General features: G+C 56.8%; 1 protein-coding gene across 8 annotated transcripts; it reads right to left on the reverse strand.

Moving 5' to 3' along the window:
• Positions 1–1219: 1219 nt before the first annotated feature.
• On the reverse strand, positions 1220–27884 carry Mast3 (microtubule associated serine/threonine kinase 3). 8 transcript variants are annotated; one of them, XM_048427087.3, is made up of 27 exons: positions 27818–27884; positions 22875–22906; positions 12448–12536; positions 12299–12368; positions 11781–11859; positions 11431–11588; positions 11283–11358; positions 10749–10958; positions 10502–10603; positions 9956–10088; positions 9624–9682; positions 9029–9114; positions 8747–8955; positions 8375–8513; positions 7603–7735; positions 7351–7516; positions 6771–6872; positions 6492–6614; positions 6000–6109; positions 5675–5811; positions 5132–5358; positions 4734–4952; positions 4362–4588; positions 4013–4135; positions 3743–3879; positions 3485–3666; positions 1220–2878 (listed from the first exon to the last, which is right to left on the reverse strand). In XM_048427087.3, the coding sequence occupies exons 1-27, from the start codon at positions 27854–27856 to the stop codon at positions 2355–2357; spliced, it is 3891 nt and encodes a 1296-aa protein (XP_048283044.1). In that variant the 5' UTR covers positions 27857–27884; the 3' UTR covers positions 1220–2354. The 8 variants fall into 8 exon arrangements, with proteins under 8 accessions (XP_048283044.1, XP_048283043.1, XP_048283040.1 ...); XM_048427086.3 differs by having other exon boundaries at positions 12299–12371; XM_048427083.3 differs by lacking the exons at positions 22875–22906; positions 27818–27884 and adding exons at positions 20092–20181; positions 20278–20434.
• Between the last annotated feature and the right edge of the window lie 52 nt (positions 27885–27936).

Genomic DNA, 27936 nt, shown 5'->3' on the forward strand with positions numbered 1-27936 from the left:
GGCGTCCGGAAACAGCCGAAGTGTCTGCAGCCCAACACACGCGAGAACGCGGTGGCGCAAAGCCCGGAAGCACGGTTGTTTCCGGAAATAGCGGCAGGCGCTGGCAATTGGCTTGTCTAAGAGTATTTGAAAGAGCACCGAAAGTCGAGCTTGTTCGCCGTATTTCGGAGGGAGTACTTTTCTAGCTCAAAGACCAGGGTAGAAAATAGAGGCAGGGGGTTGCAGCGAGGTCTCAGAGGTTAAGGGTGCTCGCTACTCTTTCAGAGTACCCGGTCTCAGTTCCTTACACCCGTGTAAATACCAGCCGCTTGTAATTGGAGTACCCGACGCCCTCTTCTGGTGTTTCTGGGACTGTGATTTGCACGCAAATGGTGCACATATAAATTAAATATTCTTTAAGAGAAAATATAGACAGATGAACTTACTTGTTAATTGAACAATTAAATTACATTTTTTAAATGGTCTCACTGTAGACTATGCTAGAATTAGAGGCAAATGCTACCACGCTGGTTTTTTGTTTTGTTTTGTTTTTTTTAACTTTTTGTCATGTTTTGCTTTCCGAGACAGGGCTTATCTCTGTAGCTCTGGCTGCCCTGAAACTCGCCCTGTAGACCAGGCTGGCCTCGAACTTAGAGATCCGCTTGCCTCTGCCTCCCGAGTGCTGGGGTTAAAGGTGTGCGCCACCACTGCCCAGCTTTGTTTTCTTTTTTCCCCATTTTTATCCTGTGCCTGGGCGTTTTGCTTGCATGTGTGTCTGTGCACCATGAGTACCTGGTGCCAGTGGAAGTAAGAAGAGGGCATTAGATACCCCGGAACTGGAATTACAGATGGCTAGCTATGAACCACCATGTGGGTGATGGTAATCAAATCGCGTCCTCTGGAAGAGCAAGCCATGTGCTTTTAACCACCCAGCTATCTATCGCTTCAGCTCTCTGACCTTTTGCGGCAGTCTTGTTATAAGCCCAGGCTGTATTTGAGCCCTGACCCTCATGCTTTAGTCACCCGTGTTTTACAGGTCTATATTGTCATGCCTGGAAACACTTTATTTTGTTTAGTTTTATCTTAGAGATGGGATTTTTGCCCCAGTCTCCTGGATGGCTGGGATGCAGCTTGGCTTGGATTAAGTGCTTAAGCAGACTCCTGCAAAACCACCTCAGATACTGAGACAACAGTTTTCCCTATCCCCTGCCCGCTTACTCACAAAAGCACATACAAGGGCTTGATGTCTTCGTGAGCTTTTATTCAATGCCAGCTCCCGGATGGATGGGGGGCTAGTCATGCACAGCCTTGGGCTCCCCTTCAGCAGGCAGTGCTAGCTGGGAGTCAGGGAGGGTGCAGAGCAGTTTGAGTGCCTAGAAATCCTCCTGGCCTCTCAGAGTGGGCAGAGCTGCATTGCATCACGGGCAACCTAGTGGTTGCCTGCTGGATTGCACAGCATCATGGGGGATAACCTGGGCTCCATCATGACCAAGCTGACAGCAGGGCCAGGAATCTCACTCGGCCACTGTGGGACAAACCTCTGAGACCTCAGCACACACAGAGCTGGAGGGAATCCAGGAGCACTGGGGTTAGTCTTGTAAACACAGCAGCCCAGGCACAGAATGGGAAAGACATTCCCCCAGAACCACACAGTAAAGCTGAAGTCAGCTCAGACCTGACTGACAGGGAGAGCACATGACCCGGCTCACCATGGTGGGACTGCCCATGTGGACGGGGTTTTGTGGTGGTGGGTCAGCCGTGGTCCTCACATGCTAGGTAAGTGCCATGCCAGCCCTGCAGGAACCTCTCTTCCAGTTTGACTGTGCCCTTAGGTTGGCAGTTTCGCCTCAATCTAGAGAACTAGTCACCATTCAGCCCCCTGTTCCCACACTTGCTCTAAGCTGAAGCAGGATCTGAGGCTGACTGCTCACATGAAGAATGTAGACCACACGGACCTGGTTGTCCCCTTTCAGCCTCCCTAGCTCGGGGTCCCAAGCTGGGCCAGGACAGGCCTGTGTGCCCTGGAGTGGACTGGGAAGGGCACACACACAACATACATCGATACTTGGACAAACTAGAAAACACACAGTTGCCCAGAGTGCTCTGTCTTGGCCCACACAACAGGCTCTGAAGGCTGCACAGCGGGCAGAGGCCAAGACAGCCACCTCTGCCAGGGCGGCCAGCTTGGCTATTGCTTATAAAAAGTAATAAATTAGTAGGAGGGGTTGCTATTTACAGGTCACAGGCTCCCCCACCCCCGTTCTTCCTGGGTAGGGGAGCAACCCTCCTGGCGTGTGTCCCCGGCTGATGGCTGCACCCCATGCAGGTGTTTGTGGGAATGACAACTCCATGAGGAACTGCCACAGGGGTGGTGGTCAGTCTTTCACAGCTGGCCCTGGGGTTCCAGGAGTGGCCTCTGCACCCTGAACAGCGATCTTGGGCACCGCCCGAGGTGGTCCTGGCTCCTCATCGAAGCTCACCTCCTGCACGGCCTCCTGCTTTTTGAAGGAGTCCCGGCGCTCAGAGAGGTGCAGCCTCCTCATGACAATCAGCTCGGCCTCGGCCCCGCGGCTCCGCCGGCCTCCATCCCCATCCAGCCGTTCACTGGTGCCCAGGCCCAGCTTGTCGGCCGACTGACCCCTGCGGAGCCTAGGGGACCGCGCAGGTATGGGGATGTGTCCCGGTAGTGGCGACGGCGAGCGTGGTGGGGGCGTGGGCACTGGCGGGCAGGCCAGTGGTGATGGTGGGATACTGCTGGTGGATTTGCGGCGGCCACTCTTTTGACGAGGTGGCCCGAGCTTGGCTGCCAGGCCATGTAGTGAGCTGGGACGGGTGTGGCCAGTGGCAGGAGAGGCAGGGCTGCTGGAACTTGGGGATACACTGGGTGGGGATGTTGTGTCTGTGGGCAACAGGAACTGATCAGTGTCCTCCTCCTGGTGGTGGAGCCTGGACTAACCAAACTAATGGGAACCCATGACCTCCACTGTTACTATCTACTCATCATCAAAGTCAGACCTCGTTTACCCCCTTCTCCTAGAAGCCTTTTCTCTCTCCTCCTAACCCTAACCCTGGCCCTTCCTTAAAGCTGTATCTGTGGAGAGATGGCTCAGAGGTTGAGCATTGCCTGCTCTTCCAAAGGTACTGAGTTCAATTCCCAGCAACCACATGGTGGCTCACAACCATCTGTAATGGGGTCTGGTGCCCTCTTCTGGCCTGCAGGCATACATGCAGACAGAATATTGTATACATAATAAATAAATATTTTAAAAAAAAAGCTGTGTCTGATTTTAAATATTGTGTACCATCAGCCCCTCAGTTCAAGCACACACCTGGGCTCCCTGCTGATTTCTATTGCATATATGCATATAATTCATATTCCAATGCAGTGTGTCTCATGAAGCCCTGCCGAAGCTAGGCACTCTTCACATGGGATGAAGGACACCACCTCCCAGGCCACCGTTACATCTGCCTTATAAACTGCTACCCTGGCTGTAAGCGCACCCACCTGTGGGGGCGTCCGGCGCAGGGCTGCGGCAGGGCGTGGTGGGGCTGGGGGACAGGCTGTGAGTGGGCGATCCAGGGAGGCTCTCACTGGAGGACAGGGAGTGGTGGAGGCCTGAGGAGAAGCTGCGGCTGGTGTGGAGCACAGAAGACGGCTTGGAGATCTTCTTAAATAGAGACTTCCTCCTGGGGACATGCACGGTGACAGTGAGGGAGGCCGGGACGCTGAGGAAGCTGGGGTCCCACTGCCCGCCCAGCTCACCGGTCCTGGGTCTCGCGTCGGCGGCTGCGCTTGCTCCTGCGGGCCATGCGGCCCTTGGTCACATTCTTCCGTGCAGGCCCCACCTTGATGGAGGTGTTCTCCAGGGCGGTGGTACGTAAGGCAATCTTGTTACCACTCTGCGGGAGGGGACACCAGTCACCAGACAGCGAGAACCTCCCGGGGACAGGAACCTGGGGCTGCAAAAGCCCCGTGGGGTGTGGCGCTGCTGCCCAGGTGCGAAGTGGTTACAGGTTCAGGCGAGGGTCGTACCTTCAGCAGCAGCTCTACCACATCCATGTGCACCAGGCCCAAGACCGACTCCCCATTGATGTGCGTGATGAGGTCACCAGCGCGTAGCCCCGCCTCCTGCGCCGGGCTGCCCTCCTCCACGCTCTGCAGACACAGCAAAAGGGGTCAGGCACCCCAAGCTGCACCCACATGCCAGTGTGGAATCCGAGCCTAGTGCTATTAAGCCAAGACCTCAGTTTCCCCTAGTTATAGAGTAGGGCGGGATTCACTCAGGGACAGAGAGCACGCTGGTTCCCATGGCTGGGACCCACAGTGGGGTTTTGGAGGGGTTTGTCAAGAATCAACCCAAGTCAGTAAGATGCACACTCACCCATACCACATGGTGCACCGTGTACACATCGCTGTCGCCCATATAGACGCGAATGGCGCGCAGGCTGAAGCCGTACTTCTTGCCTGAGCTGTGGATGACGATGGGGGGCCGCAGGCTGCCACACACGGGTGATGGGTCCCGGCTGGGTGAGGAGTCTCGGGAGGAGGGGTTGGAGGACAGCGAGCGTGGCGACAGGGGGCTCATGAGGGGACCCCCGCTTCCATCGTCTGTGGGGGGCAGCAGGGATACTGCGCGTGGGGCTCTATCCTTTTCCCACGGGGGTCACACGCCCCCAACCTGGAGGCAGTGCACGAGCCCAGTTCCGGAACCACCTCCCCACCGCAGCCCCACCGCGAGGGTTGGACATATTACCTGCTGTGACGATGAGAGACAGGGCAGATACAGAGGCTGACTTGGGCACTCGGCCCCCACCCCCGCCGGAGGCAGGGGAGGCCCGGGGCTTCTCAGGCCCAGGGTCTCTTGAGCCTCCAAGGCGGCGGCCTCTGCCAGCATCAAGGGGCCGAGGAGTCGAGTGCCGGGCGCCGGTACTGTTACTTCGAAGGCGGGCATGGCTGAGGACAGCTGTATCAGCTGAGAAAACAAATGGGGTGAACCTGACCCTCTTCATCTCACCCCCAACTGTGTGAAGCTAGGCTGCAGCTTCTGGTAGTGTGGGGCCTGTCTTACTATAGAAGCATGATTTCTATTCCTGTTTCAAAATCCATCTCAAATAGCCCCCAGTCTGGAAAACTTCCCTGAGGTCCACCTACCAGAAAGATTGCAGGGCTTGGGTGTCACTGGAGTGGTCGGGGGTGGGGGATCAGACTCCCCCAGAATGAAAACAGGCTTCTTGGGCTCAGCAAGTCCTGCACTTGCTCCCTCATCTTCAGTTGAGAAGGCAAATTTGGGCATCGTGTCCAGGCTGATGGTGCTTAGGAGAGACGGGCTGGGACCCCGGTCAGATAGAGAGGAGGAGGCGCATGTCCAGGACCGCAGCCTGTTTAATGAAGAAGGCCATGCCACTCAGCCACACTCGGAGAACTCCTACTCAACCCTAAAAACCCAGTTTCCAATTCCTACCCTCTAGCCAACACTGCCTCTATTAAGTCTGAAACGCAAAGGATGAACGCAGTTGCTAGCCAAGTACACCCTGGGTAGCAGGGGCCGTGGGAGCCAATGCTAAGCTGCGCTGTGGAACACAGCAGTGTGATCTACCAAGACCTACATCTCATTCTTTTCTACTGGGCCAACGGGAAGTTCCCGTGACGTCAGATCTTGTGATCTGATTCTTCCTAGCTCCTCAGCCCACCTACCGGAGGTCAGTGCTCAGCCGGCGGCCGCTGTCCCCTTCGATGCTCCGCTCCCACCCTTCCTCCCGGTCCTCGCTGAAGCTCCTTTCGGCTAACGTGGGATTAGGCTGCACAGCCAGGAACTCGGAACTGCTGTAAACCTGTGAGGTGTTTTGGTATTTTTTAGTGGCAATAATAGGGGAACTGGCGGCACACACCCGTCATCCCAGCACTGGGAAGGCTGTGGCAGGAGGGTAGGCAACAGAGTGAGCCGGTCTCAGAACACCAACCAAACAAGATAGACACATTGATGGACCTGGGAACATAGGTTTCTGCTAGTCAGCCCCACCTTGCTGAAGCGGTGAGAACATGAGGAAAACTGAGGGATCTCGGTGGAAGACTCCTCGTCATTGGTCTCATCGTCCTCAGAGCCCAAGTGGCGGTAGCGTTCAGAGCGGGCTGTGGAAGTGGAGGGGGAAGCTGGGGCAGCGAGGACACCCTGAGCAGCCCAGGGCTGTGCTGTAATGCTCAGACAGCACAGGGACTTGAGCTGGAACCTGCCAGGCATCTCCAACCTCAGAGCAGATCCTACTGTGTCCCCAAAAGCTGTGTGTCCACAGCTAGGATTTCGTGCATCTAAAATGTGGCATGCCAACACCGAGCTGCATTCAAGAGGAGACAGACAGGACCCCGACAAGCAGTAAGTCCAGGGGGGTATGAGGAGACAGACAGGACCCTGACAAGCAGTAAGTCCAGGGGGGTATGAGGAGACAGACAGGACCCTGACAAGCAGTAAGTCCAGGGGGTATGAGGCACTTGTCTGCATCCCCAAGCTACTTACTGTCAAAGTAGCTGGTATCATCCTCTGCTTCAAGTTGTGGAACAAACTCCGCCTTGTGTCTCAGAAGCCCTGCCCAGTCCAGGGCCAGGAAGAAAGGATGCTGCTTCACCTCATGGGTGCCCCCTGTAGACATGCAGACTCAGGCCTGTGTGATCCCCCCCACCCCCATCTCCCTCTCACAGCCCCAGTTACTTCCTTCAGAGTCTCACACATGTCTCTGATTAGTCCTATGTGCTCTGTCCTGGTGAGCAGCTCCCGCCCCCACTGCCAATGGCTCACCAGTTCCCAGCCGGTCCATGGGGCTCTGGCGCAGAAGCCTTGTGATGAGATCCTGGGCATCAGCGGGTAGTGCCTCATCTCCCTCTGGCCACATGATCTCATCTGAGAAAGGTGGGAGGAATCACAGGATGCCCTTTCTAGAACCTTCTAACAAGTCCCTCCAAGTACTGTTAGCACTGTGGTCAGTCCCCCTCCCGATATGAGCCTTTTTTTTTAAAAAAAAAAAGATTTATTTATTGTGTATACAACATTCAGTCTCCATGTATGCCACCAGATCTCATTATAGATGGTTGTGAGTCACCATGTGGTTGCTGGGAATTGAACTCAGGACTCCTGGAAGAGCAGTCAGTGATCTTGACCTCTGAGCCACCTCTCCAGACCCCAGAGCCTTCATTTAAGATGTACTACTGACAGGGCAGTGGCACACGCCTTTAATCCCAGCACTTGAGAGTCAGAGGCAGGAGGATCTCTGTGAGTTTGAGGCTAACCTGATCTGTAAGAGCTAGTTCCAGGACAGCCAAGACTGTTACACAGAGAAACCCTGTCTCAAAAAAAAAACAACCAAACAAAAAAGACGTACCACTGACCACCTGTCCAAACAGCTCCTCAGGCGTGTCCCCGAAGAACGGCACACAGCCCACCAGGAACTCATACAGGATGACACCCATAGCCCACCAGTCCACTGGCTTCCCATAGCCCTGGCGGAAGATCACCTCCGGTGCAATGTATTCGGGCGTTCCACACACCTGTACAGAATGGGAAAGTGGGGCCAGTCTAGGGGAGTGTGGGGAGATAGGATTTTTTATAGTCTTGCCCCTGGGTTGTGTCGCACCTGTTTGTCCACAAACTCTCGGGCATCCTTCTCGATGTGACCTTCGTACAGGTTGGTGGCCATGCTCATGAGGCCGATCTTGGACAGGCCAAAGTCCGTCAGCTTGATGTGGCCAAGGGAGGTGATGAGCAGGCTGTGGGTAGGGCCAGGCCACTCAGGCTGGTTGCCAGGACTGGCCGAAGTCCCCACTGTACACACTGTTTTAGTTTTCTTTTGAGACTGGTTCTCACGAGGTAGCTCAGGCTAGCCTTAAGCTCCTGAACCCCTGCTACAGTCTCCTAAGAACTAGGATGACAGCTGTGTGCACCATGTCCCGCTATGACCTTTATTTTATGCACCGTGTAAATGCATCTTCTGCTTATTTTCTGTACACACGGCTCTTCATTCATGTGGTTCCTCTGCATGTCTGTAACTACTGTGTCAGCTACACAGAACGTCAAGCACCGAGACAGACAGCAGGTGCCAAACATATCAGCTGAGCCAAGTGCAAACGCCAGGCTCTGAACACGTCTGCTCACAGCCCCACTAAGCAAATAGCTGAGACACCAGCAATTCCTGCTTCACATACAGATGGCACTGAGTGACCCTCTGCTCTGCCTTTCTATTAGCAGGGTCTCTTTGAAGCTAAGGTTTAGTTATGCAGCCCCTGAAGCCCCAACTCACCCCTAAGGACACAGCCCAACTCAGCCCCCCCCCAAGCCCCAACCCAGCTCAGAGCCCCACCCCGAGCTCCGCCCCAGCAGCACCCAGCACCCCGCCTCGGGACACTCACTTGTCCGGCTTAAGGTCGCGATGCACGATACCGTAGTTGTGCAGATACTCCAGCGCCAGCACCGTCTCCGCGAAGTACATGCGCGCCATGTCCACAGGCAGTGGGCCCATGTTCTTCAGGAGCGTGGCGCAGTCACCGCCTGCACCAGGGACTTGGGTCAGGCTTGGGACCCACCCAGGCTGCTTAGGTCATCATAGGGCTCTCTGCACACAGCTGGTGCCTGACTGCCTGCTCTTTCCTGTCCAGCGGTCTTCTTACCTGCTAATGCTCCCCTCCCTGCCTGGCCGCCATCCTGAGCCCTCCAGTACCACACTCATTTCTCTCTGGATCCCGGCAGTTGTGCACCAGGGCACAGCAGCTTGTGGGCCGCACCTTCCACATATTCCATGACCATGCAGAGGTGACGGCGAGTCTCAAAGGAGCAGAACATGCCGACCACGAAGGGGTTCTCAGCGAAGGTGAGGATGTCGCGCTCCACGAACACTTGCTGGATCTGGTTGCGCAGGATCAGATTCTGCTTGTTGATCTTCTTGATGGCGAAGCGCTGCCGCGTGTCCCGGTGGCGCACCAGGTAGACGGCCCTGTGCACAGGAGAGGGAAGCTGAGCAGCTATGGTACCAAGGCCCACGCCGCACCAGCCGACCCAGGACTCACCCATAGGCTCCATTGCTGATGAGCTTGACAGTCTCAAAGTCGCTCTCACACGGCTTCCTCCGGGATGGACCACCCAGGTCACAGCTCTACACAAGGGGTGAGTTCAGGGTCGCCCACTGCAAAGCTGACCCCAACTCTAAGTGGCTGTCTCACTGACCGCTGCTACTTCCTCTCTGTCCAAACTTGTCAAACCAGTGTGCAAGTTTTTTGTAGCTTTTTTCTTCTTTCTTTCTTTCTTTTTTTGTGACAGGGTTTCTCTGTAGTTTTAGAGCCTGTCTTGGAACTCATTCTGTAGACCAGGCTGGCCTCAAACTCACAGAGACCCTCCTGCCTCTGCCTCCCAAGTGCTGGGATTAAAGGCATGCACCTCCACCTGGCTACTTTTTTCTTAAACAGAGCCTGCTTCCTGGCAAACTCATACACATGCTTCAAGACCTACCTTTTCACTGCCCTTCCCAGCTCAGTCCATGTGTGGGAAACCTCTATGACAGGGCAGTCCCACCACAGCCACACCCCTAAAAGCACTTCAAACTCACCCCCTCTTCCAGCCACTCAGGAAAAGGTAAAAACATGACTACCTCAGCTTGTAACTAACCTCAGGGTATCCAGGAGCCGGGGACTGGTCTTCATTAAGGTCATTCAGGGGCTGGATCTCTGTCAAAAAAAAAAAGGGTAAGATTTTTCTTTTAAATAGAATTTCGCTATGTAGCCCAAAAGCAAGAACTATAGAATCTTCTAGAAAAGACTGAGCCCTTAGGGCTCCAGATGTTCCTAAATTAGAGGAGCCTCCAGTACTTTCCTGCTCCAGGAATTGGCAGACAGCAGGCCCTAGTTAGTCTCAGTGCGCATTACCCCATGGTGACAGGGTCAGAGTCGTGGGGAAGCAGAGTGGAGCTCAGACCCGGAGCCACAGGGACTCCCCCTCACCTTCCAGAGGGTCCTTGGCCAGGCCCAGCTGGCGGATGATGTAGCGTGGCAGATCGGTCTTCACACCCTGGTCCTCGCGGGCCTGGCCCTCTGCGGCCTCCAGCAGATGGTAGAACTCCTCAGGGTCGAACTCCTGCACAGGAAAGGCCGTGAGCACCCCACCACCACCATACTCTCAGGGGTCCCTGAGCCCCAGGACTCCCGCGGTGGCTCGCCAGGAGCAGGAAAGGCCGTGAGCACCCCACCACCACCATACTCTCAGGGGTCCCTGAGTCCCAGGACTCCCGCGGTGGCTCGCCAGGAGCAGGAAAGGCCGTGAGCACCCCCCACACACCACACTCTCAGGGGTCCCCGAGCCCCAGGACTCCCGCGGTGGCTCACCAGGTGCAGGAAAGGCCGTGAGCACCCCCCACACACCACACTCTCAGGGGTCCCCGAGCCCCAGGACTCCCGCGGTGGCTCACCAGGAGCAGGAAAGGCCGTGAGCACCCCCCACACACCACACTCTCAGGGGTCCCCGAGCCCCAGGACTCCCGCGTGGCTCACCAGGCACTCGAGCAGCCGCGCTGGCCTGGAGATAATGATGAGCAGCTTGCGGACCAGCTGCACGATGAAGCCCACCTCAGTGCTGTCCGACCGCTCGTAAGCCTGAGGGCAGGCGGGGACACCTGATGAAGCCCCGCCCACGAGTGAGCGGAGCGCACCCACTCGGATAGGGAGCTTCTGGGATTCTACAACCCCCCCACCCAGCTCCAAAAGGCGTTACCACCTGCCGGGCCCCGCCCCAACGCACATCCTGCAGCAGCCGCTCCAGCTTGTCCTGCATCTCCAGGAAATAGCGGGAGGTGACCAGGGCCTCGCCCGACTTGGCTAGGCAATCCCGTGCCAGCTCCACAATCTGGTGGTGGATGAAGCCCAGGACACCGTCTGCCAGGGCCAGGCGGTTGCCAGGAGCAAATGCCGCCAGGAAGTCCTGCAGCCGACCCTCCATCTGCGCAGTGGCCTGCGGAAGGGTTGGGGTGAATGACAGGAGCAGAGTTGGGGTTGGGGGTAAAGGACGAGCAGACCAAATGGGGGCGGGGCCCGACGGCTGACTGAAGGCGGGCCAGTGGGGGCAGGGCTGTAGTCAGGGTGTGATGGGGTGACTGGAAGACTTGTGGGACTGGTGGGGACCGGGGTGCAGTGGCCGACAGCAGTGAGACAGGTCAGTCAGTGAGCAGGGCTGGGGGGACTAACAGGAGAGGCATGGCCTTGTCGGTGGGCGGGCCTGGGTAGTGGACCAGGTTGGCAAAGGGTGGCAGCTGGGGCAGAGAGGCCTGCAGCACACCTTGGGGAAGCGCTCTCGGTATACGTGGTTCATCATCACAATCTCGTTGTCGAAGGTTCCAGATGTGCGTCCAGGGCTGAAAGCATGACACCGGGGTGAGGGACACCAAGGGGCCCTGACGGGTGGAGGGGCCCTAGCCCAAGTCTACCTGAGGCTGCGTGAGCGTGGACGCAGGCGCGGGGAGCGGCCTCCATCCTCTTCCACCACGCTCTCTGAGCTGCGAAAGTGCTTGGACAGGAAGCGCAGCTCGTCCGCTGTGGGCTGGAAGGGAAGCTGGTGGAGACGCTCCCGGGAAGACGAGCTTGACTGGTGCAAAGAAGGTCAGGATCACGGCTGGACTCAGCACCCCAGGACCGCCCCCTGCCAAGGACTGCTGAAGGCTCCAGCCCACTGCACGCCTTCCCAGCCTAGAGTGGGAGCCCCATATGCCACGCCACAAAAGGGAGTGTGTCCGCCCCAGTCTACCCCCATCCACCTGCCCAGAGCAGCTGTCAGTACCGACACGGTGGAGCTGGGAGTGTTGGTTCCATAGCCGGAGGACGGGAGAGAAGCAAGCGACCATCTTCTGCCATCAGCCCTGGAGAGGGACAGGGGCAGATGGAAAGACAGCCTGGTGGGCATTTGCAGCAGGCTGTGCTGGCGGATTCCCATTTTCTGGATCAAGGAACCAGCAGGCAGCCAAGTCCAGGGTGCATGTCCTCCAGGAAGCCTTCCTGATGCGTGTGCCACCCAGGCTTTGGCTTGTCAGCTGCTGTTTTGAGGGGATCCAGCCCCCAACAACCCAAGGACACTCCAAGGAGAGGCTTCAGCCCCCAGACACAGGGTGCTCGCTCAATACTTGGTGAAATTGAAGGCCCTGGGCACACATGTCAGCTCCTGGTTAGTGAACAGTGAGGCTGGCAGTGAGTTAGCGATTTCTGAGTAGGCTGCAACCCCCTGTCCTTCACAGGACTCTGAATTACCTGTCACCATGAGAGAGGTGGCTATGAAGGGCCATGTGTTTGCCATTCACTCACCTCCGGGCAAAGGGGAAGCTGACGGCTGCTGCGGCCGAGAAGTTCCGAGGGCTGTCCAAGGGGCTGTTACCTGCTGGTGGGAGGGGGGACTGAGTCAGGGTGGAGCTAGGATGCAGGACCCAGCTACCCACCAGGATCTCCCCACTCACCCGCTGGGACAGACAATGGTGACAGCGGCCTGGAGACAGTGGGTGAGGGTGTCCCCACAACTAGGCTCTTTCGGTTGCCACTGCGGCAGCTGTGGAGGGGATGACAGGTTAGATGGCAACCTTGAGGGAGCAAGGACCAATGCACCCAGCGTGCACCCAGCTGCAGTGCACTCAGGATGGCTGCAAGTTGGGTGAGACCAACCACTACTACTCCTGTGTAGGTCACTTTAAGGGTTCTTAGCAGGGGGTTCTAAGACCCCCTGGGGTCACCCCTAAGCCAGGGCTGTCCTCTAATGCGCTCTGTAGACCAGGCTGTCCTTGGGAGTCAGAGGATGATCCAATGGCTGACATCCTGGGACGGCACGGGGCACGGCCTGTTTTGATCTCCTTCCATCCTTGGTCCACTGATGACATGGTGGGAAGCCCATCCAGTTTCATGGGGACACTGGCACATGACCAGGACACACTGACAGACTTCCCAGCCTTGGCCATGCATCTCACACCATGACCCCTGCCAGGCACTCTGAGAGTCAGGCAGGGTAGACAGGTCATGCTCCTGAGCCATGGCTGTGGGAAGCAGGTATCCCTCTGTCCCTAAAGCTGCTGTTCCCACCTTCCCAAGATCCCAAAAAGCTAACTACTTCCTGATTTTGTGGCACACTCCCTTAATCCCAAATTCTCTCTGCATTATAGGTCAATGCGGGCTACATACAAACAACAAAAAAGCTAATTTGATCCAATGAAAAAAGTCAAAGTCAGCACTGTGACTCTCAGGCTGGATTGTCCATGTTTTAACTTCTGCCAAACTCTTCTCTCCTCTGATGCCATGTCCCTTTGGGCCACCCGTCCTGACCCCCCAGCCCAGGTCTCTGACCCCTGAGCCTCGCCTCCACCTCTGCAGAGCTGGAGACACTAGGTTCCTGCCCTCCTCCCAGCCCCCTACAGTCACCCAGCAACAGCAGCTCTGACAGACGACAGGAGAGCAGCCCACACAGCCCTCCACCAACGCAGCTCTGCAGAAGTGTCAGAGAGGGAGCAACAGGCGGGGCCTTAAGGAGGCAGGGAGGGTTTTGGGTGATGAGGGGCACAGCTTGCAGGTTGAGAGGCAGGAGTGTGGCAGGGAGTTGGGCCCAGCTTGGATGCTGATGTGGGAGCCTCTGTTTCCCCACTGGGACACCCAGAAGGTTCACAGAACCATCACACCCTGTGAAAACAGGCTCTCAGAGACTGCTGCAGGAGGCTCCACCCCCAGACTCAGCTAAGCCACAGGTGTGGAACTCAGCAGTAGTAATCGGCCCTGAGTTGGGGGACCCACCAACTGTGCCTGCTCCCCACACAGGGAAGGAAGCAGGGCTGCGGATATCAAAAGTGGGAGGAACTGCCTCCTATGCTGAGGTGTGGGAGCAGAAGCGGAACCCAAAGGTCCCTGCAGGACTTCCTGCGCCCCCCCCCCACCGCACACGACACACAGGCAGCCACACCCTCTCTGCCTCCAGCTGCCCCCACGTCCTGCAAGGAGGCCAATGAGATCGGTTACACCTCAGAGAACCTGGGTTCATCCCACCTGAGCAGACTTTAAAGGACTGTTTACACAGCTCCTTGTATGCCAGTTCTAATAGGCCCGTAAGCCAAGCAGGGCACCATAGTATCTCCGGGAACAGCCGAAGCTTTGGATTCAATACTTAGGGTCCCTGCAACTCAGACTTTGCTTATTTACGCAAACCTAAACACAGTGAAATTCAAGCACAGAGATGTTGGGTGACTTCCTGGGGTCACACAGCATGGTGATAGCTACGCTGCAATTTGTGCCTGGGTCTGGTTGAGGAATCACCTTTCTCTTGGCCTGTACCTTGCAGAGGAGGACCTGGGCCGAGGAGGAAAAGACAGGCATGCCTTGGCTGCAGACCCGCCACCCACTCGTCAGCCTGGGCCATGAGTATTTGCATCTGCGCCGTTTCCGCTGAGCGCTCAGTACAGACCACTTCATTCTTCTCAAATTCCTCGCTTTGCGCAGCCCGAGTTCGGGTTCGAATCCCGGGCGTCCCCAGCTGGACCCAACACTCCAAGCTGCCCCTACCTTTTGGAACGCTGTAGCAGCGCACCCTTAGCCAAGCGGCTGCGGTGTCCGGGAGCCGCCACCGCCGTCCAGTAGCTAGGGTCCGACATGCTGCCGCCCCCCGCCCGGGCCTCCGGCCGAATCGGCCGGATTCGGCCTGAGCCCCGCGGAGCGGCCCGTCGGCCGCGGGCTACCAGGAGCGCGCGCGGCCCGCAAGGAGGAAGCGCTGCCGGGAGACCCGCCCAGTCAAGGGGCGGAGCATGAGGGGCGTGGCGTCGCTATGGAGGATGGCGACAGGGCGGGGCGTTGCTAGGGCCCGCCTCTAGAGAGCCTTAGCTACTATGGTTTTGCCGGAAGCGCAGGGAGGGAGCGTAGTTAGAACCCGTGTGTGGCGCCTGGCAACGCGAGGGCCTTTACCGATGGCCGGGGCGTTGCTAGGATTCTGGAGAGAACGTGGACGTTGCTATGAACCACAGCATCACAGGCAGGACTTTGCTAATAGTCTGAACAAAGGGGGCGTGGTTACCTGCCTGTTGCTAGGGCTTGCGTAGCAAGGGCGGGGCGTTACTATGGACCTCAGCAACACCGACAGGCCGTTGCTATGGCTCTAGGTACCGGGGAGAGGGGCTCTAGGATGAGGGTGGAACCTCATGAGCAGAATGTTGCTAGGGTTCTGAGCAGAAGGGGCGGGGTTACCTGGCCGTTGCTAGGGTTCTGTGCAGTGAGGGCGGGGCGTCGTTAGGCCCCGTGCAATCACCCGGGCGTTGTTTTGGCGTTTACCAGAAGAGGCGGGGCGTTGCTAGGGCCCGGGTAGCGGGGTGGGCCGTCGGCAGTACTGGTGCTGATGCGACGGGTCTTTCCCTGTCCCTGGGGCGTCAGCCCAGGGCTGCCCCTTTCCTTCCCATCTGTAAAACTCCTGCGGTGAACGCGGCGTGGTGCCAACAGACTCTGAGTGCATGGCCATGAAAGCCATTATCAAAGATAAGTAGCATACACCGAGTTACCAAAGGAATACGTCCTTCTCCCCTAGGTCCTAATTAGTCAGTGGCAGTCATTCTGCTAGCACTCGGCTCCCTGAACCATTGACATCTTGTATCCCAGCTTTGCTGGGATTTGAAACCCAGACCCCATATCTGGGACAAGAAGAAACTGAGGCACAGGAGGCTAAGGTGTCCCCAGTCCATCCCTCTTCTCAAGTCACCCCGAGACACTGCCACATCAGGTGTCCCCCACCCTTGCTGACTAGAGCACAAACCCATATCCACTCATTCATAAACATTTATTGAACTCCTACATTGGCCTGCCTCAGGGACACCTAGGGGTAACCTGGGGGTTGGTCTTTGGTTTCAGATGGGAGAGAGAATAAACAGGAAACAAATGAAGAAATTCAGAATAATTTCAAAGAAAGAAAGGATGTAGGAGAGAGGTCTAGCATGAAGGAAAACCTGGGCCCATTCTTAGCACTTTATCACACTTGGGATTGGTGGCACGCACCTGTCGTCACAGAACATGAGAGGGAAGACTGAAGCTGACAGTCTCCCTGGGTTATGTTACAGGCAGGCACGCACATGGGGACTTGGGAAAGGGCATCATAGATGGGAGCGGTGCTCCCAGAGCTAACCACACAGGCTGTATTAAGGATTCAGGTTTACTGAAAGAGCAATAGCGATCCATCGATGGTGCTTGAGATCCCCCCATGTCTGGCCTGGAAAGCAAAGACCAGAGGTTGGGATGGAGGTTGGGGACTCCAGTGAGAAGCTGGACCACACCATGGTAGCCCTGAGAGAAACGGGTGAGCTACAGCACACACATGCTTTGAGTCCCAGGGATAGGCCCTGCAGGGGCCGGGTGTGACAAAGAGGATTATAATGGCTACTTGTGACTCTGGGTATCAGGTCTAGATCCCTACAAAAGACTCAGAGCCTCCTGACTCTGAGGACCCAAATGGGGACAGAGGCCTGGGTCTCATACGCCTCCAGTCCACCTACCCTTGTGCCCTGGGTCACTCTGCCACACACACACACCATACACAGCTATTCCCTTCACCTTAGTCCCTAAATCCTGCCCATCCATGCTCCCCCTGGCCTGTTTCCCACTCTGGAGAACTTTACTATGCTAATGCAGAGTGCCTGTCTGGAGGGAGAGGTTGGTGCACAGGATGCCCTGCCCACACTCACCCCACAGCCTCCTGCTCACACTCACCCCACAGCCTCCTGTTCACACTCGTCCCACAGCTCCCTGCTCACACTCAGCCCACAGCCTCCTGCTCACACTCACCCCACAGCCCCCCACTCACACTCACCCTACAGCCCCCGTTCACACTCATCCCACAGCTCCCTACTCACACTCACCCTACAGCCCCCACTCACACTCACCCTACAGCCCCCATTCACACTCACCCCACAGCCCCCTACTCACTCTCACCCCACAGTCCCTGCTCACTCACCCCACAGTCCCTGCTCACTCACCCCACAGCCTCCTGCTCACATTCACCCCACAGCTCACTGCTCACACTCACCCCACAGCTCCCCACTCACACTCACCCCACAAACTCACTCACACTCACCCCACAGCCCCCACTCACACTCACCCCACAGCCCCCTACTCACTCTCACCCCACAGTCCCTGCTCACTCACCCCACAGTCCCTGCTCACTCACCCCACAGTCCCTGCTCACCCACCCCACAGCCTCCTGCTCACATTCACCCCACAGCTCCCTGCTCACACTCACCCCACAGCTCCCCACTCACACTCACCCCACAAACTCACTCACACTCACCCCACAGCTCCCCGCTCACATTCACCCCACAGCCTCCCTCCCACACTCACCCCACAGCCTCCACTCACACTCACCCCACAGTCTCACGCTCATACTCACCCCACAGCTCCCTGCTCACACTCACTCCACAGCCCCCGCTCACACTCACCCCACAGCCTCCTGCTCACACTCACCCCACAAACTCTCACTCACACTCACCCCACAGCCTCCTGCTCACACTCACCCCACAACCTCTCACTCACACTCACCCCACAGCTCCCCGCTCACATTCACCCCACAGCCTCCCTCCCACACTCATCCCACAGCCTCCTGTTCACACTCACCCCACAGCCCCCCACTCACACTCACCCCATAGCACCCCACTCACACTCACCCCACAGCTCCCCACTCACACTCACCCCCACAGCCTCCTTCCCACACTCACCCCACAGCCCCCCACTCACACTCACCCCACAGTTCCCTAGGGCTTTCCCAGCAATGCTCTTGGATGGGGGTCTAATGCCACCGGTAACCAGCTCTGTGACCTTGGCATTCATTGCCTCTCCACTGCTGCTGCTGCAGCTTAAATGGCAAAGGCCTAGGTACGTCTTACTCTGACCAAGCCATTCTGTCACCACTTCCCCTATGCCACAGGGTGTGACCCCTGTCCCCCAGACCCATGTCCTGTGCTCCACATGTAAGTCTATGTTCCATCTGTGCTAGGCCTCTAAGGCCCTGTGCCCTAGAGGGCCAACTCGAGATGGCCTCTGACCCTGACGGACAACAGAGCCCTCCATCTGCTTCCCATTCATTCACACAAGAGCATCAAATAAGTGTCTGCTGTATACCTGCTCTGAGCATACAGTGTAAGCAGAAAGATTCAGGCCAAGCCTGTGAGGGTCTCACAGTTCTGAAGGAAATGAGCACAGGAAGATGGGCACGCAGCAGGGTTCACCCCCTCCCACCAACACTAGTGAGGCTTAGGCAGGAGGATCATGGAAAGTTTGAGGTCAGGATGGCCTACAACCTAAACTGTACAAAAGAACCACTCTCTCACCAGGTGGTGGCTGCACAGGCCTTTAATCCCAGCCAGCATTTGGAAGGCGGAGGTAGGAACATCTCTGTGAGTTCAAGGCCAGCCAGAGCTACACAGAAAAGCCCTGTGTTGAGCTAAAAGTCTCAAAAACAAACAAACAAACAAACAAACAAACAAAACAACAACAAACAAAACAAACCCTCTGTCTCAAAAAACAAGGACCAGAGGTGTGTCTCAAGAGTGGAGCCCCTGCCTAGGATCCCACAGTGAGGGCATGGGGGCGTGGCTCAGGGGTGGAGCCTTTGCTTTGCATCTAAAAAAAAATCAAAAAACAAAAAAGCCATGGAAATCAGCCCTGATGGGGTCCAGTTTAGGGAGTTGGTTATGGAAGGATGGAGTACACGTGGAATGTCTCCATTTCAGACGCGATGGAGGCCTTCAAACATGAGAAGACGGCAGAGCTCTGAACAGAGCGGTGGCAAGGGCAAAAGACCTGGGACCTTAGGGATTGTGGGACACTGAAGGACCTTCTTCCTCTTGTGTCTGGATCAGAAGGGCTCATACTGAGATATGAATGGTTGCCAGACAAATCAGACTCATCCCAGTCCAGTACAGGGAGGGAAGCTGAGAGCCTGTGTGACTTCTGGCAGAGTGGTTCTGCTGCCCTCTGGTGGTGAGTGTGGCTACCTGGTACCCATAGAACCTCCTCCAGTTCCTCCAGGTAAAACCTGTTCTGTCACAGGCGTCCCCAGCCCAGGGCCCTCCCTCTGGTCTGCCCTCCCCTGGTTTGGAGCCAAGGGCTCAGAGATGCTCTGGTCTCACACTGCCTCCCAGGATGCCCCTGGGCCTCCTCCACCTACTCCTCAGTAAGTGTGGTGACAGCAGTCCCTGCCTCCCCCTGGGCAAACATGACCAGCTCCAGGCACACTAGGTTCCTCCAGAAGTTCTAGACCCCCACAGCCTTTATTCTCCACCCCACCCAGCTCAAGCCGCCTGGGGCTAACCTTCGCCTAACCCTGTGGACATTTGGTCAGCTCCCCGGGGGTCAGTGCCTGAACAGAGCTCATTCGTCATTAGTCATCCACTCCCCAGCCGCCCCCTCCAGCCAACTGGAGGAACAACTGGAGGAATAACATCCTGAGGGAGATGTTATTCTTGTTCACACCTATGGGCTTTTTACCGGGCATGCTGGCCAGTGCCTAGACAGTGTTTGCCGAGTAAATGAAGGTCACCCCATTCATTGTCTGGAATTTAGTGTTATGTGTATTTCCCATTCAAAATTCACAGGATGTGCTCATTCATAGTAAGATGTAATGACTCCCAGGGAAGTTAAGGCTCTTGACATTCAGAGGAGTAAGTCTGAAGCTGGCCCAGCAGTCACCGAGGGTAGGATGTGGTGGCCAAGCTGGCCCCCCTTACGGCCTCAGTACAGGCCTGTCTTTGAGCCTCAGTTTCCTCAGCTGGGAAACATGGTCAGGGCAGAGTCGGTCCCCAGTCGGTGAACTGTTTCTTTTCGGTCTAGTGCGGCCTATTTGGGCTTGTGTGCGACTAGAGGAAGGCGTTTCCGGCGGGTCCCGAGGTCACAACCTGGCAGGGCCCTGGGAATCCAGCACCTGTCTCGGGAAGTTGTTGGGCTCAAGTTCTGGCGTCGCCTTGGACACCTGCCCAGCGCCAGCCTGAAGCTGGGAGCTTCCACGGGGTCGGGGGTCGGGGAGGGGCTGACGCTGAGGCCTCGGGTAGTCAGGGGTGTGAAGGCCCGAGCGGAGGGCGCGCGAGCGGGGCGGCGCCACTCACCTCCAGGGCTGCAGGCCCAGTGACGGGCTGCACGGGCTGCACGGACTGCCGGGGCTCAGCAAGCATGGGCTCTGGCTGCTCGGCGACAGACTGCAAGACAGAGCGGGCGGTGACCCCGCGGCGACCCGGCGTGACCCCCGCGGGCTCCCGGGGACCGCACCGCGGGGCTCGGGCCTCGGTACTCACTCGAGCGTCAGCGCCGGGATCAGCAATTTCTCCCTGCGGGACTTCATGGCGGCACCGCGCGAACCGACGCCCGGTGGCACCGGGCGCGAGCAAACGCGCGGGGACTACAGATTGAGGGACGCTGGCACCGGCGGCTGTCGGGGGCGGGGCCACTGGTCTGGGGCGGGGCCTGGGCGGGACAGCAGGTGGGCTGAGGGGTGGGACCATTGGCGGGACGGAGAAGTTGACCGGCCGGACTAAAAGGCCCCCGGAGCTGTCAGGGGCGGGGCTATGGGTTGGAGGCGGGGTCATGGGAGGGGCTATGGGTGCCGAGACGAGTCCTGCTTCTGGGGACCGTGGTATTGGAGTGGGGCGGGACATCTGTTGTGCAAGGCTATGGAGTGTGGGGTGGAGCTATGGGGTGTAGAGTGGGGCTTCCGTGGAGAAATGCGTATTCTAAAGAGGGCGGGGCCTAGTGTCGCATAGCTGGGTATGACTTGTGGCCAGTGGGGCGGGGGGGAGGCTCACAATGTGTTCAATGGGCGGGGCGCATTGAAGCAATTTGCAGGACTCGAGGCGGGGCCTATGTGTGGGCGTGGCCTCTGGACTGGCTCTTGGAGGCGGGATACCAAAGAACTGAGTTGGGGGTGGGGACAGAGGCGGAGCCTCTCACGGTGGGGCGGGACTGAGCACCCCAAGACAGAGGGCGTGCGTGCGCATAGGAGCCAGCGGGACCAGCGCTCTATTGCGGGGGGAGGAGGGGAGTCCGGATAGGGGTGGTTGGGGGCTGCAGTCCTAACCTCCTCGGCCAGGTCCTGGGAGATTCAGTCCGCCCATCCATGAGTCGGAAGGGAAGGCGACCTGCCCGGCGGACCGCGACCCCCCTCACCCGGATCGCTTTGGCTTGTGGCTTCCCATCGCCGCTCTCCCACAGACCTGATCCCTGACAGCCCTCGGCTGAGACACACATAGCACGGGTGGTGTAGGGTTGGCAGCTTCCCGAGGACTCTGGCCCTCACTTCGCCCTCGAGATCGGTTCACTGCGCTCCTCCCGCCCCCCCCTCCCCCGGTCCCTCAAAGCACACTCAGGGCAAGGTCCGACCCCGCCCCAGCACAGCCATAGTACACTTGGGGTCATTGAGGCCTCGTTCAGAACCCACGTCTCCTCCTCTTCCTCAGCCAGCTCCCCCTCCACTGCCAGGTACCACCCCAGTACCTTTGCCCACGCCGCTCCTTCTGGAAGGCTATTGTCCCCACAGTGACTCCCACCCCAACGCTCGTCCTCTCCAAGATCAAGCCTCATCTCCTCCAAGTGAAGGCCCACCGCCTGTCTCTTTCTGTTTAATTTCCCTGAGCACACACATTTCATGGTTTGTGTTTCCTTTAAGAATCCGAGATCAGAGAGCTGAACAGTCTCCTTCCCAACAGGGAGGGTGCCCAGCACAAAAAAACACGGAGCTTCTTAGACCCCAATTGAGGCACACGCAGCCTGCAAAGGTGGGGTGTCCAGAGCTGTTTGCTCTCAGTGAACAGGAGGTAAGCCCACCCCATCTGTAAACCAGGGTACACAGAACAAAATGTTCTTTGCGTTCCGGATCTCCCCAGATGATGCCAGCCCCACAGATTCTGTTGGCAGGCGCCAAAAGGAAGCCAATCTCACTGAGGTACATAAGCCCATTCCAATGTACTTGGGCTAGAGGTAATATTTCATAACTTTTTCCGCAGTGCTAAGAATCAAATCTTTTTCTTTTTTCTTTTAAATAATTTATTTAAATTTATTTTATGTGCATTGGTGTGAAGGTGTCAGATCCCCTGGCACTGGTGTTACAGACAGTTGTGAGCTGCCTTGTGGTTGCTGGGAATTGAACCCAGGTCCTCTGGAAGAGCAACCAGAGCACCTAACCACTGAGCGATCTCTCCAACCCCTTTTGTTTTTTCTACATTTATTTATTTAGTGAAAGGGATCTTGTCTCTGCACACACTTGGAGGTCCAAAGACAACTTGTGGGATTGCTTTGGGTGCCGAGCACTATAGCAAATGCCTTACCCATTGAGCAATCTGGAAAGCTGATAACCTTAGAATCTGCCACAGTGGAGTTAAACCCTTCAGAGAATGGCATATATATATATATATATATATACACACACACACACACACACACACACACACACACACACACACATAAGGCAAGGTCTCATGTGGCTCAGGCTGGCATGAAGCTGCTGTCAATCTTCCTGTCTCAGCCTCTCATAGGGAGGTGCCATGATGCTGTGCTTAGGCTGGGTCCCAAGCTGAGAGGGGTTCTTTTAAAAGAAAGGAGGAAGAGACTGGGGAGAGGCCCAGTGGTGGAGTAATGGTTGTGCACAGTGAGGAACAGAGTTCGGATCCCTGGAACCCACCAGTGACCCCAGCCTGGGAAAGGGAGCTGGCAGCTCTCCAGAGAACACTGCTGAGCTCTGGGTTTGATTCTGCCTCAAAGAATCAGGTAGAAGATCATTTTTTGTTTGGTTTTTGTTTTGTGAGCACACACACATACTCGTGCGCGCGCACACACACATGAAAATAGCAAAAGAAAAGGCAATGTTGTAGTTATACTAATCAGTGAATAAATTACTCACCCGCGCCCCCGGCGTGGAAGACTCAGCTCCTTCTGAAATGAGACACAGAAAATGGGGTCAACTCAGGAAGTCTCCCACCCACTACACACCAACATCAGCCATGTCAAGACCTGCTCACACCACATGGAGTTCTCACACCAAAGGCGGCCTGCCACACTGTGAGCAACTTAGTCCTTACTCTCACCTGAGTACTGCTCACCTGGCTCCCAAGCCTGGCCCTGCCAGCAGGGGCGGGGAGGGGACTTTTTAAAATATAGATGGGACAGCAGGATGACTCAGTGGGTAAGGGTGCCTGCCCACCTGACCACCTGAGTTCAGTCCCCAGGACCCACACAGAGGAAGGAGTGAACCAACTTTCATAAATTGTCCTCAGATCTTCACAAGTGTTTGTGTGCGCACACACACAAAAGATAAGTGAGGGCAGGAGAGATGGCTCAGGGGTGAAGAACACAGGCTGCTCTTCCAGAGGACCTGAGTTCAATTCCCAGCACCCACATGGCAGCTCACAGCTGTCTGTAACTCCAGGTCCAGGAGATCTGCCATCATCACATAGACAGCAGGCAAAACACCAATGCATAGAGAATAAAGATAAACGGCCAGGCGGTGGTGGCGCTGGGCAGTGGTGGTGCACGCCTTTGCCAACTCTGGCTGCCTGTACTACACAGAAGGCCAGAGAGGACCCTGGCCTTGGGGTCCACTGGAGCACATACACATGGAAAATCTGCGTGAGTATTTGTGTCATGGCACATGCGTGACAACTTGCAAGAATGGGTTTTGCAGTGTGGATCCCAGAGAAGGAGACAGGCTGCCAGACGTCATGGCAGGTGGCAGACTGGTTGAACCATGTAGCTGACCCTGGCTTTGTTTTCGAAGTACTCTCTGGATGTAGCCCAGGGTGGCTTGGAATTCATGGTGAATCTCCTGTCTCAGCTTCTCAACTGCTGCAAGGACAGGCTTGCACCACCAACTGCATCAGGGAGGTTTTCCCTGACTGCCGTTCAGGTCTTGTGATGCTTTAAAGATGCGATGCCTTTGGTTTCCCCAATTGTGATGAGGGTTTAGCGTCAGGAAGGCTGCACCAGCAACCAGGGGACATTACTGTCGGTTCCTCTGACTCCTGCCACTGTTTAATCCAGCTCCGCCCAAACAGAAACTGCCCATGTCGTGTCTCATTTACCAAGCATCTACTGTACAGGTTGGGAAACTGAGGCAACGGAGACAGGGTGGGATAGCTGGGAAGTGGGCTCTCCAGATGCCCTCAACTCAACAGACAAACTCACTTGGGCGGTCACTTTGGGGACACGGACTATTTTTACAATGGTGGGCTCCAGGCTACCCACGTCCCTAGGCGGGTGTTTGTCATGGCAACCAGTGACATCATCAGTTCGCACAGCCAATTGGAGAGGGGCGGAAACTGCCAGGCGCTGGACCACTGGGCGGCCGGGGATTGGCAGGCAGAAGGGATGGGCCTCTGCTGTGCTAGGGTTTATGGTCTCATCTCTGTCTCGTCCACTCATGAAGGTGTGTGTCTTACACCAGGTCCCACACTATCAAGCCAGAAAAAGAATTCAAACTCGGAGCTCCACCTGGTACCCCCCAATCATGACCGTTTTCTTCATATCTGGGGATGCTGCTGTGTGACGTCCATCAACTGCCCAACCTCTCTGTGCCCCAGTTAACTCGTTTAGAAAACAGCAGGTCTCACAGACTCGCGCGCTGGCATCGTCAGCAACGACGAGTAGTATAAACGCGTCCCCAACAACAAAAGTACTCCAGGCGGGGCGCGGGGTGCTGCCAGGCCCCCGGAAAGCTCCCCGGAAGTGGGCCCACACGTCCCCGCACCATCTGCTTTCACGGCCCCCTCGCCATCTGCTCCCGCAGCAACACCCACACGGACGCCCCGCTACTGGATGTTGTTTATTTTTCTTGGGGCCTCTCTCTGCAGCGCAGGCTGATGGCCTGAAACTCGCCATCCTCCTGCCTCAGCCTCCAGACAGCTGAAGTCACAGGCAGGTGTCGCCATGGCTCTCACTGCTTTGTTGTTGAGACAGAATCCCTCTCTTGTAGTCCAGGCTGGCCTCGAACTCCTGATCCTCCTGTCTCCACCTCCTGAATGCTAGGATGGTGTGTACTCCATGTGTGCCAGGCAAGCACTCTACCAACTGAGCCACAACCCCAACCGAGTCTGCCCTTTAAATATGTGATTAGGGGTCCCTCGTGGATCGGAGTGCTGTCCCCATGTTTCAGCCCTGGCCTACAGATCGCACAGTTTGTAGGAGCTGGTCGTGGAGCGCAGGAGTCAAGGTAAGTAGTCTACCCGGAGTTTAGGGCCACCCTTTTATAACTGAGAAAACTGGCCACTGTGAGCTGTGCAGAAATAGTAGGGTTTGGGGCCCACTGGGACCCCAGAGTCCACCTTACAGGGATTTGGCTCTGGAGCCCCGGCAGGCCTTAGAACTCGAGGCTATCCTCCTGCCTCAGCTTCCCAACTCCTGGGATGATAGGCATATGCCATTATCATTAACAAAGATCCAACTCAGGCTAAGTAAACCTGGGTTGGAGAAGCAGTCACCCCCATATGGGCTATCCTGTGACAGGAGAGAGCACTGCCTGCCTTCCAGCTACCCCAGAGGCCTGGCCTGGACCAGGAGCACACAGCTGGGGCTCCCTCCCCAACGCCTTCAACCAGGCCTGGTGGTGAGCATTTGGGAGGTGGAGTCAAGATCATTAGGAATTCAGGGCCAGCCTTGGCTATCAGAGGGGCTTTCTCCAGCACTTAAGAATGGAGCCTCTGCTCTCTAGCAGGGTTCAGCTTCCAAACACAGGCAGCCTGCCCTCTTGATTGGCTGAGGCAGTAGCCAGTTAAAGGAGTCAGAGAAGACTCCAAAGGCATGGCTTGGGGAACCTTAAAGAAAAAGGCCTGAAACCATGTCTGTTTCTTACAGATGTCAATTACAGAGGGTCCCACCTTGTAGCACAGACTAGCCTAGAATTCTAGAATTCTTTTTTTTTTTTTTTTAGAGACAGGGTTTCTCTGTTGCTTTGAAGCCTGTCCTGGAGCTAGATCTTGTAGACCAGGCTGGTCTCAAACTCACAGAGATCCACCTGCCTCGGCCTCCTGAGTGCTGGGATTAAAGTCGTGTGCCATCACCGCGCGGCCTAGAACTGATTCTAACCCGGGCTGGAACTTGGGGTTCTAGAATAGGATTGTTGACACTTCCTGCTCTGACCTTTATTCCACTGTCCGCTAAGCCTTCCTGTCTCCTGTTAGCAGGCCATCCCCACTCCAGGACCTGCCATGGCTCCCCATTGTCCCATTGGGATTAAAGGTACCGCCACCGCCTGGCTATTTGTCCGTTTTTTACACTTACATGTGTGCTTATTTATTGTATGTCTGTACCGGTGTGCCTTGGCAAATGTGTGGATGTCAGAGGACAAATGTGGAAGTCAGCTCTCTCCTTCCACCAAGACCATTCAGGAGATTGAATGGTCGTCAGGCTTGGTCGCAAGCGCCTTTACCCTTAGAGCCTTCTCGCTGGCCCCGCTCAGCCCTATCCTTCGAACCCAGCTCTAACTGAGAAATGGGTTTTTCGGGATCATTTTGCTGTTTGAGTTTTTCAAGACAGGCTCTTGTGGGACCTAGGCTGTCCTTGAACTTCCGGGCCTTACCGCTTTAGTCCCGCCCCCAGGGCTGGGATTAAAGGTGTGCACCACCAAGCCTGGCTGCCCAACTTCAGAGCACGCCTCTACAGGCCCTGCGGCCCTGGGCCTTTGCACCTGCCGAGTCGCTCCTCTTGTGCTCCCTCCTGCGCACCCCTTCACTCCCTGAAACCCACCCATAGCCTCCCGATCCTGAGAACCGCTATACTTCTACGGGCCTCAGTTTCCCCGTGTGTAACGTGGGACCTGTCATCTGGAAAAATTTATCCCCCCAAGTGGAACAGGTCCTGCTTGTTGACGTCAGCCGCGCCCCCATTTGCTCACCCGGAGGCGGCGTCTCTATTTTAAGAGGCCGAGGGCGGGCTCGCATCTCACTGGGGCCCGGGCGACACTCGCCGCGCACCAACCCCGCCCCCACTCCCGCCTTCCCGCCGGGGTCTGGGCAGCTAGGCTCCCTCCCGGGGACCCGCCCCACTGCCCCCCTCTGAGCAGTTTTACTTAATCTTCACTTCCCCAAACTCCCCTGCCTTTCTCCGGTCTAAGGCGACTGAGGCTTCGCACACAGCAGGCGCTCAATATTGCAGGGTAATCGGTGGTGTGCGGTTCCCCACCGCAAACCTGTTGACCACTTAGGCGTGTGGTCCCAGCCTCAGAACCAACGAGGCAAACCTTTGTGAGCTTTGCAGATGTTACAGATGGGCAAACTGAGGCCCGGAGAGGCCAGAGGCGTCGTCTCCCACAGTCTCATAACCTGAACGCCCTGGACTTGCATTCTTACTTCCCGGTGGCGCAAATGCGGTAAAAAGGGAACCGGGCTCGGAGAAGCCACCACACTTACACACACTGCAGGTTCTTCGTCGCCACACAGAACTGTGACCCTGGAGAGATTGAATCCCAGTCGGGCAGCCTCGTAGGGGTGGCTTCCCTAGCAAGAGTCTCAGTTTCCTTATCTGTGGAAAGGACCGGAGGCAGGGGACTGGCTGCTAGTGGCGACGCTGACCGGCGGCTGGGCTCGGTTTACCTCAGAAACTGCACACCCGGGAGCTCGGCGCCCTCCGGCGGCTGTGGTGCGGGGATCCTGGAGCTCCTTCTCCCCACGGCAGAGGCCCATCCTCAGTTTCCCCATCTGTCTAACGGAGACCCTCCCTTCCCATCATGCGTGAAACGCTCTGGGCAGCGGGTGGGCAAAGGGCGCAACCTGACGCTCCCCGGCCTTCCTCACTCTCTGCCTCAGTTTCCTCGCCCCGAAGGCACTGCCTGCGCGCCTGCCCGCCAAGACTCACCTGGAGCCCGCGGCGCCGCAGGAGGCTCGGCTCATCCATCGCTGAGTGTCCCTGCTGAAGCCCCGCCCCCGGGCCCGCCCCAGTCCTCCGGGCCCGCCCCCGAACGCCATTGGTTCTGT

This window comes from Myodes glareolus, chromosome 23 (assembly GCF_982192425.1).
Source record: "Myodes glareolus chromosome 23, mMyoGla1.1, whole genome shotgun sequence".
Lineage (NCBI taxonomy): Eukaryota > Metazoa > Chordata > Mammalia > Rodentia > Cricetidae > Myodes > Myodes glareolus.